Source organism: Opisthocomus hoazin, chromosome 2 (assembly GCF_030867145.1).
Source record: "Opisthocomus hoazin isolate bOpiHoa1 chromosome 2, bOpiHoa1.hap1, whole genome shotgun sequence".
NCBI classification, from domain to species: domain Eukaryota; kingdom Metazoa; phylum Chordata; class Aves; order Opisthocomiformes; family Opisthocomidae; genus Opisthocomus; species Opisthocomus hoazin.
The window spans coordinates 22,376,726-22,392,437 of NC_134415.1; the positions used below are offsets into that span (position 1 = coordinate 22,376,726).

A 15,712-nucleotide genomic window follows, 5' to 3' on the forward strand; every position below is an offset into this window, starting at 1 on the left:
AAGAAACTTTTACTTGGACTCTGGAGGACAGGAACAATAATTCTACCTGTCTGCTGTGGTGGAGAGCATGCGAAAAACCATGTGCATCCCTCCAACAATACGGGACATGATAAAGCAGGGTGGAAGAGGCTTATTCATGGTGAGATGCAGAACAAGCAGCAGGACAGGTAACTGAAGTGTCTACTGAGAAGAGGACAGATTGCTTTATTTAGTACAATGTGGCTCAGCTGCTATGAGCTTCATCCTTATTTTCATTGGTTTATATCCATTAACAACTTGTTTTGCATTTGTAAGTCCTTCAGTAAAATAAGAATATTTATTCAGTGATAAATAAACATTGTCTAAGGCATCGCTACTGATAATGAGGACTAGGGTCTGCATGCAAATTTTTGTCATCTGTTCTCTGTGCTTCTCAGTGTATGTACCAACATTACTGCACTAAAAATCTCAGTAAGTGTGTTCTGGCTTTTTGTTGGTTTTTCTTTTATTTTAAAAAAAGATATTGCAGATCAAGACATACTTATTTTTAAATATTTCTTGTCAGCCTTTGTAGATGTCAGTCCAAATGTGTCTCAGTCTGCAGTGTGTCTATGTATGTGACAACAGGGCAGAGTTAAGGGTGTTTGTGTTGCGTAACTATTTTGACTTGATAATTTATTAGTTTCTGAAATGCTAATTGTTCTTCATCATGGAGTTCATAGATGAGAAGTGTTTTATGTAAAATTTCGTTAAATTTGGTTAAATATTCTTGGTATTAATTTAATACTTTTAATGTTCATTATTTTACTAAATTGCCATTCATTGTAATTTAAAGGAGAGTGACAATGAAAGTGGCAGTATTATAGAACTCTCAGTTCTAGAGAACTTTCATTGTAAAAGACGTCTTTCAGTCATAATCGTATTGGATTTTAGCATGAGATGAAATCATCGCTGACAAGCAATTTACCTTTTGAAATTTCACTTCTAGTTTTGTAATCTGTTTGAAGAGGTGCATGTGTACAGATAGACTCTAAGTTTCCATGTTTGTCTCAGTTCAGTGATGAGCAGAGAGGATATGCACTTGGGAAACTGTTCACTGTTCATGTTTTTTTATCAGAACTTTTGTTCACGCATCAGTGCAAAAATAATTAAAACCCCTAAATTAGTAAGGGTTCAGTTCACACCAGAGGATGTTACGAATCTCTTTCTGTATCTTTGTTTGAACTTCCCAGGTTTTTATCTTTCATTGGAGGAAACACAAATGACATAGGAAAATTGGATATGCAGCAAAAAGTAAATGCAGTAATTCAAAAGGAAGGACTGGAAGGCACAGCTAGAATGCTGAACACGACGGTGCACACACTGCAGCTGATCATTGATGGTCTGACTCAGCCTGAAGGCTTTGACATCCGAACAGGTAAACCTTTGTTTTCAAGGTTGTAATCTCAGTTTATTGTTCTACATACCAGTTTTAAACCAGCACATTTTCTTCTTCTAAAGTCAATAGTAGATTTTCATGGACGTGCGACTCCATTTCTTTTCTCAGGCAAGGTAAAGTCTATATCAGTCAGATGTTTCTTTCCAGCTGAGTTGGTAAGGAGTGTGAATCCTGTCTTAAATCATGGCATTTTCAGCTGTAGGAAGGGGAGTTGTATGGCTGTTAACAAATGAAATAGTTTCAATATGTTGACTCTATACTGATTTAAATCTGTGTTGGCTCTCCATCACAGGAGTGAATGCTGAGGCCAAGCTGAAACAGTAGTAATAAAGATCTGTGGAGAGTAGTGTAGTAGTGTGTAGTTCTGCTCTTTTATTGCACTAGTTCCTGGAGACAAGTGTAACTGGAGCACGTGGCTCATGACCTACCTTGGTTAAAACCTTGCAGTAGTGCTGAACGGTTTGAAGTGGAGGGGGAGAAAGATGAGGTAAACAATGAAGTAAAACATCTGGAGATACAGTTGTTAAATGAAGCTTATAGCTGGATTATCTTACGACAGCAAGAGATGCAGCAAAGATGCAGGCTTGTAATAACAAAGAATAAACTTTAAAAGAAAATCCGTCTCCCTTTTTGGGGTTCATTAGTAGTTTCCTTGCAGATTTTATAAATATTTCCCACCAGTGATCTTGAAAATGTGTGTTTTCTATGACTCCAGTTGTTCTGGTGGTCTCACATCTAAATTGCAGTAGGATAGGCTATTAATATATGAAGATATAAAAGCAGAAGAGAATCTTCAGTGGAAATACTCGTATTCTGCTGATCCATTACATTCAGTATTACTGTAGATGGACTCAGTGACTGGAGTAGGCAGCCTAATAGCCTTGTAGAGCTGTAATTCATTGTCTTGGTAACCCTGCTAATGACTGCCAGTGAGGAAATGCATCACATCTAGCAGGACTCAGGCAGATTGAATGGTTTTACTCTACCCTGATTCAAAAAATAATCTTGGTTTAAGATTCAATTCCTTGTTGTTCCCAACAATAGAAACATGACGTAGAGAACTGCAGGCAAAGAGTAGCTTTCCTATGTATCCTCTTAAATTTAATTGAAATTCTGTGATGTTCACTTTTCCTGAATGATTTTAGTACAAAGGAAAATTAGAAGAATTATCTGGGGAAAGGGAAAGAACAGAATATTTTTATCACATTATTTTAAAGAACTTGCAAGGCATTTCTTGCAAGAAATTATCTTTTTAACATTAAAGTTGAACAGCTAATCAGGTAACTGATGAATCTGATAGGATGGTTGTAAAAAAACAGGTTTGCAAACATATAAAAAGATTCCCATCATTCCACTGAATCTTCTTGTGCTCATTGCCCTGAATGGCTGTTAGTTGATTTTTTCATTAAATTGCAACTGCACAGTATAATGTCACCAAAGGATTAACCATTTTGGATTTGAGCAAGTAGGTATATTCCTTCAGTAAAAAAATTGATGTAATTCAAAGCCTATTGCTGCATTTGCCAGCTTGTTCACTCGATTGGGATTTGATCCTGTGGTGAGGTGACCCTGGTTGGATGCCAGGTGCCCACTGAAGCTGCTCTATCGCTCCCCTCTTCAGCTGAACAGGGGAGAGAAAATATAATGAAAGATTCCTGGGTTGAGGTAAGGACAGAGATCACTCACTGATTACCATCATGGGCACAACAAACTCGACTTGGGGAAAATTAATTTGTTACCAATCAAATAGGAAGAATTTCTTCACTTTGAGGGTGATGGAACACTGGAACAGACTGCCCAGGGACGTTGTGGAGTCTCCTTCTCTGGAGATATTCAAGATCCACCTGGACAAAGTCCTATGCCGCCTGCTCTAGGTGACCCCTCTTCAGCAGGGGGGTTGGACTAGATGACCCACAGAGGTCCCTTCCAATCCCTACCACTCTGTGATTCTGTGAAATCAGAGTAGGACCCTGAGAAAATAAAATCTAAATCTTAAAATCTCCCTTCCTCCCGGGCTTAACTGCACTCCCAAATTCTCTACCTCCTCCCCTCTCAGCAGTGCAGGGGGACAGGGAATGGAGATTGTGGTCAGTTCATCACACGTTGTCTCTGCTGCTCCTTCCTCCTCACACTCTTCCCCTGCTCCATTGTGGGGTCCCTCCCACAGCAGACAGTCCTCCATGAACTTCTCCAGCGTGGCTCCTTCCCACGGGGTGCAGTCCTTCAGGAACAGGCTGCTCTAGCGTGGGTCCCCCATGGGGTCACAAGCCCTGCCAGCAAACCTGCTCCAGTGTGGGCTCCTCTCTCCACGGCTCCACAGGTCCTGCCAGGAGCCTGCTCCAGCAGGAGCTCCCCACGGGGTCACAGCCTCCTTCAGGCACATCCACCTGCTGCAGCATGGGGTCCCTTCCACGGGCTGCAGGTGGATATCTGCTGCACCATGGACCCTCATGGGCTGCAGGGGTACAGCCTGCCTCACCATGGTTTTCATCACAGGCTGCAGGGGAATCTGCTCCAGTGCCTGGAGCACCTCCTCCCCCTCCTTCTTCACTGGCCTTGGCATCTGCAGAGTTGGTTCTCTCACATCGTCTCACTCCTCTCTCCCGCTGCAATTTTTTTTTTTTTCCCTTTCTTAACTATGTTATCCCAGAGGTGCCTACCACCATTGCTGATGGGCTCGGCCTTGGCCAGCAGTGGGTCTGTTTTGGAGCCGGCTGGCATTGGCTGTATTGGACATGGGGAAGCTCTCACAGAAGTCAACCCTGTAGCACCCTGCTACAAAAACCTTGTCACACAAACCCTGTACAGATCCACAGCCTGGTGAAGTTACAGACTGATTGATTTCCAGTGCATTTTAGCTATAAACTTGTTGAAGCTATATTTTATTTCTCCAAGGCAAATATAGGAAAATGGTTGCAAATTCTGGTTTGGTCATACACTCTGTGGAAAATCTCAGTCCTATTATATCTTGGAAGAGGTAAAACAGCAGTAGGAAAGGTTGAAAGGGAAGTTGTTGAGATGGCTCGGGTTTTCTGCAGGAGCAGGAAGTGGTAAGCAAGTAACAAGAGAGTTTAGAAGATCTGTCTGTGTCCTTAAATGCAGAATGTGAACTTTAATATATTGGGATATTACCTGCTTATAATCATGCATGTGTGATTTTTACGCTGTCGGTGCAAAGAAGCAGTTGATCATGTGATGTCATGGTGCAGATGAACAAGCCTAAGAACAGCGTATTGTTGAGTTTTTTCTCTTTATGTGATGAGACCGAGTATTCCCCTTCCTGTATACAAAGTTGTATAGAAATAGAATTTTATGTAGTAATTTATGTAGCTCAGGTAAGAGTCTCCTCAAATGTTTGCTCCCTAGCTCCAAGAAAGTTTAAAGAATCCCTCAGTCACTAGCTAATACACTACACGCTTCTGATCTCCTTGTGATAGTTTCATACCACAGAGTTCACGATGCTTGTTACTCCATGAATCATAGTCTTTTAAACTAATTCATAAAATAGAAGAAAGCGGTTGTTTGTCACAGATGGGTCTTTAGTTAAAAAAAACGATGAAGCAGTATTTGGGAACTTAGAGCTACCTTGGGATGACTTCTTAATTAGAAACAATCAACTGGGAACAACCTTTAGAAAATAATGCAAGGTTTTTCTGCAGTGTCTTATTTTTGTTTCTTGTTTCTTATAACAGATTTTGATAAACCTGACTTCAAGAGAAGCATAGTCTGCTTTGAAGACTTAAGTGTTGGTACTGTTCTGACCGGAAAAGTTGAAAATGCAACGCCATTTGGAGTTTTTGTTGATATTGGTGTGGGAAAAGCAGGTTTGATTCCGGTGCGAAACATAACAGAGGCAAAACTCTCGAAAGTGAAGAAGAGAAGAAGCCTGGGGTTAGGTCCTGGAGAAAGAGTGGAAGTTAAAGTGCTTAATGTCGATATTCCTCGACTGAGGATAACGTTGGATCTTATTCGTGTTTTATGAGAGTTTTTTTTAAGCCTTCTTTTTAAAGGTTGAGTAATGTCGGCAAGGTTCTGGAGATTCAGGCATTTAATGAGAGTGTGGAAAATGAACAAATTTTGAAACCTTGAGCCTTCCTTTTTTTTTTTTTAATCTAACAGTTTTTCCACATTTCTTGAATCCTTTTTGTTAATAATTGTTGGAACAGTTTATTGGATTACCTCCAAGCAACCTTGTTATTTTGTCTGCAAAGCAAATGAAATTCCAGTAGCCTGTCAGACAGGTCTCTTATCTGTTCTGTCTGTGCAGAAATTGCTGTCTCAATCTTTATTCGGTACTGCATGAGCAGACACATCTATGGCTCCCCTTCAAAAAACAGCCTTTCGGTTTGCCTGTTTTCTGGTTGAAAGTCTAAAAGAAGGTACCTAGTTGTAGGAAAAAAAGTGATCTTTTTACATTAGTCGGTGATAATATAGCTTCAAAAGTAGACTAAAAAAGAGCATCTGCTAATGCTATTGATAGTTCAGAAATATTTGGCTTTAATTTATTTAAGCAACATTGTTAGGAGGTCTGTTTACCTGTCTTATTGCTTGTTCAGTTACCCTTGATTAGCACGCTTAGATGTACCTTGGGGCCTAAGGAACTTTGCTCAAAGGTGTCAAAAGACATTTGTGTTGTTCTACACGTGTGCAAAATAAAAACATTTCTGGCCATCTTTTCTCGGTGTATTGGTTCTGTAAGTGATTTAGCAGTCCTAGTTCTCCTTCTTTCCAACATGTGCTCCATCAGTCACACTTCAGCTTAAGGACGCAGCTTGTGAGGATGCACTTTGCTGAGCTTTAATACCAGACTACAGCCCGTGGCCTGATGTTGTTCCTGATTTAATAAAATAGTTCTAGTCTGTCTTGGACTTCTGTAACTTGACATGAAATTTTTTTCCCTCTTTTCTATAATGTATTTTTCTGCCTGTTTTGCGTGGAGAACAATTTTTTTAACATTTGTCTTCACGCGCTATGCTTGTGAAGGCATGATTCTGCATAAAAAACTTTTTGCTGTTTGTAAATGCTTGCAAAGCTTTCTAGACTCCTGTTATAATAAGAATGCTCATTGTTTCCTGTGAGGAGTGCCTAGCACATGAGGTTTGTTCCTTCCACCTAGAGACTTATGTTTTGGTGGTGTTTCAAAGAGTTTACCAGTTTGTCCAAGTTTGCAAAAGATGGGCAATGGTATAGTGGCAGAAGAGCCTCCAGCAACAGGAGATGTATGTAGTCTTTCTAGGGAATTTTTGGTGTATTGGATGTTTATTCCTGTGAAGTCATCAAACTCTCCGGTAAGTTGACAGAAATTCCTGTGTTTAACAGATGAGCACAGATAACGCCTACAGCGAGTGTCAAACATCTTTGATGACAAGGTTTCTAACTACAAATATTCAAACAGCAGTTGGCACAGGGACTATAGTTTAGTTAAGAGAAGGTTGGCATCATTTAATGTCCCAGCTCTGTGCTTTAATTTTCAAAACTGAGCCAGCTGTAGACAGTGTATTATGGAGATTATGGAATCATTTAACAGATGGAAAAAAGGAGACGGATCTTACTGTCTTCACTGCATTTTGTTTATCGAAGGGAAAAAGGACCGTTCTCTATGATGTGAAGATCAGCGCAGCTTGGAATCATGTTTCTCAGGCCTTTTGAAATTTTCCTACTTTTCTTCTGCAAAGTAGATTTTATTGGTATGAAATTAGAAATTGTAATACCATGTTACTGTTGTTAAAAACACAGATGCAAGGCTAACAAGCTGAGATTATTTTTTTGCTTCTGCAAGTGATGAGTTCACTGATAATGCTGCAGTATTTTCTGCTGTCTCCATCAGTAGAATTATCTGAGTTCTGCTGAGCTTTGTATATGATCTTTACAGTATCTAAGCACTTAGCAAATGAGCTGAATTTACTTGATCTTCTCTAAGGACATAAATTTGATCTTCTGAAGCTCATTTCAATGGCTAAATTGAAGAGTATTTTCTCTTTTTGTACTATTTTGTTACTGAAATTCATTTTTTTAATCTTCAAGATCACGAGGACTGTAGCATCTCTTGTATTTTTGTGTACATCTCTTGGATGATTGTAAAATTCTCTAACTGAAAGACATCTCTCTCAGACTGTGTTTTTCTGGCTGTTAATTCACAGGAAGGTTGCTTTCTTACTCAGAAGACTGACCTACAAAACTTAGGTACTCATGAGCTAGTTTGGTTTCTCCTTAGTGGAACTCAAAAGCTTATTCTGTGGCATCACAGGGACTATTGGAAAATACCATCTCTGTCTCTTGGAATTTTTTTAATCGCACCATAATGGGAAGTTCATGACTATTAATATCTTAAAAGTCTGCAGCTCTATAAATGTAATCCCATTATTTGTCAGCTAATTCAGTGTCTTAACTACTTCCCACAAAAATATGTTTTCTTTGAAAGTTCTTTTTTTTTCTTTGGCAGAACACAGCCATTATGAGAGCCTGATGAGAGTCTAACAAGGATGAATATGTGTTCGTATGACCTTCTTGGGTTTTGTCAGATCTTTTTCTGGAGATTTAAAAATTCTTTCATCTTAATCAGTTTTCCTCTTGATTTCTTGTGGCTTTCGGATTTCTGACATCAAAGCATCAAGACTGTTTTCTATAATTCGTCTTCCTCTTTAGTTTGTAAACCAAGAAAAAAATTACTGACTGGGTGCTTTTTCCCATTTGAGATGCTCTTCAGGATGCAGTCCAGTCTTTGGAACAAGTTCTGTAGTGCTTAATGGTGATGCCTTCAAGATTTAAAACAAACAAACAAAAAAAAACCCCTGCTTCATCCTGAGCTTACTTAAATGCTTCAAAGTAAAGTTTCTCAGGGGAAAAATTAAATACTAGTCTTTAAGTCTCACTAAAAATTTTGCTTTTGCCTTAAGCTGTAGATTCCAAGGCATCTACTCACTGTTCCACCTCTCCACAAGAGAATCCAGACCATTCATTTTAGCTGACAATCTGCTTTTTGAGTCCCACCCTCCCTCGAATAGTCTGGTATTTTGCAATCCCTTCCTCCGATGTGCAGACCCATAAGAAGAACTTCTAAAGATTTCCTGTGCTTTAGATGTTACACAAAGGAGAAGAATGCTTCTACCAAACAAGATGGCACTTGTATGCCTGGCTGTAGTAATGCAAATCAAGAGTTTAAAAGAAGCCATTTGTTTTTTTTTTTATTCCTGCCTCAGGCAGTTTTAGACAGCATATATCAATTTTCCAGAAACTTGTCAACCTCAGGAATGATTTAGTGTGCTGTTAAACATAATAAAATCAATAGGGAAACAAATAGAATTTCCATGAGGAGCAGACGGTTGGAGAAGCTTGTCCATATGGCATATAGACATGCTGGAATTCGGAGCTTTGTCGGGTACTTGCGTTAGAAAAAATGCATATCGGGTGAAGGTAATGCATAATTCAGGAGAACAAATAATCCAACAGCTTTGTGGTAATGCGTCTTGGTGTCTGTATTTATTTAACAACAAATACACTTAGAAGCTCTATGCCTGGAAGCTACAAACCAAACATGAATCATGTTTACTTAATTTCAGAGCTTTATAGAAGGAGCCTCACCTGCTCTGAAGTGAATGCTGAGTTCTTGGTTCAGCCTGAATGTTGCCTTTGCTTTTCTAGCCTTCCTGAGGGTAATTTATGTAGCTACTTGGCTTTGCTTACGGACGTCCAACTTCAAGACTATCAGTCCTGCAAGAAAGTGGAGGTAAGCAGTTGGTTATGCCAGTCAGTGTTACTCTATGTCATTCCCTTTCATTCAAGTTTCCTAAAGAGCTGTGAGGGAGTTGCTGTGTCTCTGGACGTACGTAAAAGCTAGGCAAGTCAGCAATTCCATTCCTCCTGATTAGAGACCTAGAGGTTTGAGAGCACCTCAATTTACTGGTCCCAACTGTGCTTCACCCTCCTCACAGGCATGTCAAAGGAGTAAGTGTTTAGAAATGTTTCGTCTTGAGAAATGCCTATGAATCCATACTCCATGAGGTTTCACAAGTAACTAATAAGTCTGTGTTTCTTACAGCAAACCTCAGTGACTAGTTTTTAGAGAACTTTGGTTGCCTGTTTCCAGCTGAGCCTCTAAATGGTCCCTGCAGTGGACATTGCAATTGTATGCTGGCTACAGGTACCTTCTGCAAGGAGGCTGTTGAAGAGTGCTGCCTGTTAAGAGGTGCCTCTAGGAGCTGACCAGTCCTTTCCATTTAATACATGTTGGAACTTGCATTAATGGAATTGGTTGGGTGTCCAGATGGACATAAATGAGTCAATCATGACAGGTCAACCTGTTCTCATAAAGCTTTTCTGCAACTGATGGCAATTTCTAGAGAGCTAGAGTTGAGTAACAAATCATAAAGTCTGTGCTGCAATATATAGACTTCTTACTACAGCTTCTGCAACTTGGAGAGCAAGTCAAACAGTCAAAATTCTTCAGTCTGGGAGGGACCAGTGCTGGAGTATTGCTTCTGTGTGAACTTGTACAACGGGGCTTGCTGCTGTTAATCAATCTGATGATTTTCATGCTGTTCTTATAGCTGTTAGGTATCCCCTGAGCATGTTCCAGCTGCATCAAGAATCCTGAGAGATTCTCCACAGTGAGAGAGGACTGGTGGCTATGACCAGAGCGAATGACTCTCATCCGATTGAGAATTTTAAATCTAACCAAAAGTTGAGGGTAAAGCTCTTAAATCTTATCTCACCTGTTCTCTGTCCCAGACTAGGAGCTAACAAGCTTTTGAAATTGGCCTCCTTACTCCCTGTTTCCCTGGTTAGAGCTTTTACCTTATTTGTCATCTTCTAGAACTGAAGATGATTAAGGTATGCTCAACACAGCAGTCCAATTACTATTATTAGAAACTTTTGTTTGTTTTGTCCCCCTTTCTTGTTCTCCTCCACAAGGAGCAACAAAGAATGGAACACTTAGTAAACTGAGGAGCCACATGATTTCTTTAGCTTTATTAAATCTGGTTGAGTTCCGGCTTTTACTCGTGGAGAGTTGCTATTCAACCCGTAACCAGGAGGCTGCCACCTCAGAAGAGTTAATTCAAGAGTTACTTTCTTCTTGTCCTACAGATCCCTTTATCCTACTGCACTTGTATGTTACTAAATGAAAAGTATTTTCAGTATCAGCTAAACTGGAGTTTTGCATTCTCATATCTCATCATCAGTCGTGTTTCTAGTAAAGACTATGCCTTTATTTGTGGTCAAACAGTGAATTTTTTTGCGTGTGACTCATGATGAGGTATGTGGAAATAATGTCTTGAGAAGAACTATTATGCTTGGGGGTCATTTACGAAGACTGAATAGAAGTGAAATCTTAGGAAAGTATTTTCACCTCGGAATTAAGTCTGTGGAATAGCTTGGCAGAGAGTGGAAACTGCCACATACCAGAGGCTGTATATTGGCACTATGACTGCTTTTTTGTGTGATGAGGAGAGGGAGGGGCAGGAAAGGGGAAATGGAAGGAAATAGAGGGATCTGGGAAAGAACATCCTGGAGGTGTAAATGGTCTTGTGGGAATGAAGTTAACATGATGAAATGCAAATGCTAGGAATGTAATGGTAATGTAGTAGTAATGGAATATGAGCCTGGTTATCTCTTAGTCCCTGTACCTCACATGAAGGTAGAAAGAGGAAATATGAGTATTTGTTATAGTTAAAGGAAATTGGATATCTCATATCAGTGCATATTACTACTAAGCAGTAGTATGGAACTATTTGGCTTCAAGTGGGAGAAACACAAAGTTATGTGCTGTTAATTGATTTGCTTCTCATTTCCCGGTTTTGCTGTTTCTAACTAGTTTAGCTCCAGTAGGTCAGTCCTTGCTCATCAGCACTTCTGGCTGAGAGAGTGCAGCTGTCATGTGTAGCATATATGTCATCTGTCGACGCGGCGGTGTGGCAGTGCTCCAGCACTGGAGCAGTTGCAGCCACCAGAATTTATACTCATTTAGACCTAGTGGGAAGAGTCCCTGGAAAACGAGAGCTTGTCATATCTTTCTTTGATCCCGTGAAATCAGTGTGCTGCTATCATCAGTGCATGGGAATAGATGCAGAGCCAATCAAGCTGAAAATAGCAGAAAATCCAACTATTTGTATACTGGGTAGAATTTTTTTCTAAGAGCACATTGCATCAATGATTTAAGATATGCATTGGTGCTTAACTTTTTTATGTAAGCACATGCTTGTTAGCATCTAAAAAAAATTCTTTGCTTACCTGAAAGACCATCTCTCCTCGTGTTCTCCATGGCTGAGATAGTTATTCAGTTCTAAATTTGAGCATGTTCTCAGGCTGTTGTCTCTTATGGACTGTCCAGTTTAGAACTGGCCCAAAGTAGTCCAGGTATGTTGGTCTTCGGTAAGTTTTATGAGACCTTGTATTTTCCAGGACAAACGAGTGATAATGTAAGAGCTGAAAGAAGGATTCTCCAATGTTTGCAGTTGACAGACTCTTAGTTTATTGTGTGTGATGATGTTATGCCGGCACTATTCATGGGAGGGAAGGGTGGGCAGTAAAGCTTATAAAATGAATAAAAACTTTCAAAATGACATAAGCGAAATGTCTGCCTGGCAGTAGGAAATCCTTAACAGTCTCTGTCACAGTCTGTTTCCCGTATTTCAGAGTATTGAGCTTCTTTCTTGGATCAAGTTGAAGTAGGATGTTTCTTGAGGGAACCAGTGTCCAGACTTTGCTGGACCTGTGACAACCTGGCCCTTTTTAGAGACCAGCGAAACAGCGATAAAAAAATCCCTCCTATGGGAGTGGAGCTTCAGCTCATTTCTAAAACCAAGATTGCCCCCAGTCAAAACCCTCTGAAACAGTTCTGCTCCTTTTCCAGTTGTAAGAGGAGGGACTTCCTCAAGTCATCTTTTGTCTTTGTTGATCAGAATGTCACTGATGCATCATTATTTCTGTATGCCAGTCTTTTTTTTTCTTTTTTTTCCGCCCCCCTAATGCTCTGCAGTGAGTTATTTACTCATAGGTAAACCAGAGCACTGCAGAGCTTTGTTTTCAAATATAAGTACAATTTCATTATTTCATATGTTCTGTGTCCTTTAAACATAACTTTTTTCTGGGTTTGTTGTGAGAAATACTAGAACGCTTTGCTTATAATCAGGGTGACAGTTACGGTATTAACTGATTTGGTGTTTATCGGATCGCAACCGTGTGGGAAGGCATAACTCGCTACAGAATGTCTGCCTCTATTCAAGCAGAACTTCTTGATATTGTATGGCCTTTAAATGTGGGAAAAGATGAAAAAGGAATGGTGCTTAAATTGACAAATGGGGCACTTGAAAGTTGGGAAGTGTTTAAGGGCTTCCTTTGGAGTGCCCATCCTCTGCGCTAGGCCAGGCATGGATTCCACAGGAGAAGGGGATCGTCTGAGGCAAGGCAGTGATGCAGTGCATATCCATAGCATAACTGTAAGAGGGCAAGCATAAGTCTAAACAGTGTTTCCTAGCCTCTGAGGGCTTCACTTTGCAGCTGGAAGGACGTCTTTCTCCAGAGATGTTAAAATGTCCCTTCCTGGCTTGTTCTTTAAATGAGAATCTAAAAAGTAGTTAGGAGCAGAAGGTAGGATGTGGTCCTGAGTCCAGTTTCCACTGGGCTCAATCTTGCTGCATCACAGGCATCACACCACAGGATCCCTTTCATCAGCTTGTCGAGTTCTTGTTAAAACCCGTTTGGCAGTGTTACCCAACAGAAGCTAGCGATTGTATTCTGTGTATGGAAAAGAAGTCAATGGGGGAGGCCCCAACCAAACTTAGCCCCACTGTCGGTGAACTGGAGTTTCAATTCTGTCCACCCAGGAGTGTGACTGGTCAGATGGGATTTATGTGGAGGTGGCATGCTTTGGTACAGGCGAAGCTGTGTTTCAGTAGTATCGGCTTCCTTGTCAAATCTACAGAAGCTAGAGATGTGGGCTGTAAAAGTAGTGTTAATTACAGCATTAATGTTTTTAGTCAGCATTTCTAACTGAAGCTTTGCTGGTCGTAGTAATAATGAGGGACCCTGGCATTGGAGGCAGGCTTCGTTAACTTTGCAATGCATGTAAGCAGTTACAGCATTCCAGGAGCTCCTCTGTGTCTTGATGACTATTAAAAAGTACAAATGTATCTGAAAAATGATTGTCCAAATATACTCATCACAGAATGAAAATATAAATATGTGTGACATCTTTGTTCCATTATTTCATTTCTGTTTGTAAGCTATGTTCGTAGACAAATCTATTTTGTGTATTTCTGGCTAATTTCTGGCAAGATAGACATAAATATGTCTAGGAATGGACATGCAATAGGCAAACTGTCCAGAGTTTTTTAAAAAAAGTATTTTCATGGTTTAAAAAAAAATATTTTCGTGGTTTTAAAAATAGAATGGTTTTGGTCAGTAGATCTTCGCTCTGTGAATCAGCAGATCAACATGCCAGGTAATGCTTGTGCACATTTTGTTTGGTTGAGGGTGCTGGTTCATTGTTTTCTACTGGTGCAGAAAACAGAGACAAGGTTTTGTTTTTTATTTTCCTAGAACTATTTACAGGAATTACTTCTTTAAAGGGTTAACTAAATGAAGCTGAACCTTAGCAGCATCTACTCCAGACTGTCTGGGTGACTTTTCTAAATTTTTCTTTCATCCTTCCAGTGGCTTTTTAGGACTCGTAAAACTCTGACGTTGCGTACTTCTAGTAGCATCCTAAGGGAGCAAAGCTCATCTCACCAGCAAAAATAAAAAAGATGGGGAAAAAAAGGCAAGAGGCATGAATGTAGTCTGTTATTTAGGTGTGTACAGTGTTCCTACTGTATCCTGCAGAAACACCAGTCTTGTTTTTTCATTCAAACTCAGCTAAATGATACTTCGCTAAAATAATTCTTAAAGGAGCTTAAATCAAATGGAATAGGGTAATTTTAGTAAGTGAAATGTTATCAATGGAACAGAGATTGACTGTTCATCATGCCTGGTGTATATTGCTTTGTCTAACAACTCGCCCCAGCAGGCTTACAATTGTGCGCTCTCTGAAGACCCTCCCAGCTGCAAGACCTGATTGACGGAATCTATGGGCAGATGCACCTACCAGACTCCAATAAAGATGGGGCCTTGGGAAAATCTAAGGCAATTATTGACGGGCAGCAATCCACTAATCAGACAATTTCAAAATTAATCCCACAGTCCCTTACTGTATTAGCTTTCCTCCTTGTTTGTACTTATACAGCAAATTCATGACTTCAGTGAATACTCTCCCTTCCAGCCCAATTATGTCTCTCTGAGGGTATTAAATTAAAAACGGAAGAAATATTGAAAGGGGCTTGCAATTAGTTTCTTTAAAAGCTGGTATGGCACTTGCAGGCTGGAATTCTTAATATGGTGCTTGATAATAAAAGTAAACAGGATTTTTTTCATCGTGCAAGCAAGGCAAGTATTTCTAATATGCCTTGTTATAAAGCAGCCTATACATAATGAGAGGAGAAAAGTGATTTGATTTTGGAGCTTAATTGTATTATCATAAAATTCTTCTAGAGTAACTGACAAGTCCACAGTGTCTCCAAATAACATAAGTAGGTTTTGGGTTGTGCATTTTGATTTATCTTTCCCTTGTTTTATTTTGATCACTTTATAATACAAAATTACATTGGATTTGATAGTAACCTGCCTTTTGGATGAAGACCGATCCAAGTAAAACATTTCTTTCACATGGAAATGAAATATAGAGCAATCTTCATGGTGTAGCTGTTTAAACATGAGTCACTGCCTAAACTCCTTGTCTGTGTACAGTGTATCTCATGCTTTTGAAATTTGGAATCCTATACTGAGTTTTGCAGTGGCTGCAGAGTTGTTTCTGCAGATCTGAGGCTGAATGTAGAATTTTCTTTTTTATTATCAAAAACGGGCAACCCAAAGACAGACATCACTTTAATGGAATTATTTTGTATCTTTGCGCTGCAGATGGCTATAGGCTCGGGTAGTAAGAGCACTGTGCACTTCTGTTTCCCACATGCAGTAGAAAGCATACAGTATTATTTTTTGTTTATTACTGATCAATTCGCTTTCATGTATAGAGGAATAAAAAAAAAAATTGCCAATCCACTTGGAAGTCAATAGCTAAGCTCAGTGCACATGTGGGTTAGAGAGTAAATCATGCAGTGCTAACTGTAAAAAGTGTAGCAAGTATTTCTGAGTTGAGGAATATGTGGGGCAGAGATTTGACTTGAGAGGCTTAAGGCTTAAACCCTTCCTGAGTGACTGTGGTGAGTTCAGACCATTTCTCTGTATCTCAGATTTCCATCTGTA

General features: G+C 39.8%; 1 protein-coding gene across 3 annotated transcripts in view; it reads left to right on the forward strand.

Moving 5' to 3' along the window:
* SRBD1 (S1 RNA binding domain 1) overlaps positions 1–6,088 on the forward strand; it is a 129,560-nt gene extending 123,472 nt beyond the window's left edge. For all 3 annotated transcript variants that reach the window (XM_075412861.1, XM_075412863.1, XM_075412862.1), the window contains exons 22-23: positions 1,212–1,396; positions 5,110–6,088. In XM_075412861.1, the coding sequence (XP_075268976.1) occupies positions 1,212–1,396; positions 5,110–5,399 (475 nt within the window). In that variant the 3' untranslated portion in view covers positions 5,400–6,088. The remainder of the gene's footprint in view (positions 1–1,211; positions 1,397–5,109) is intronic.
* Positions 6,089–15,712: the final 9,624 nt, after the last annotated feature.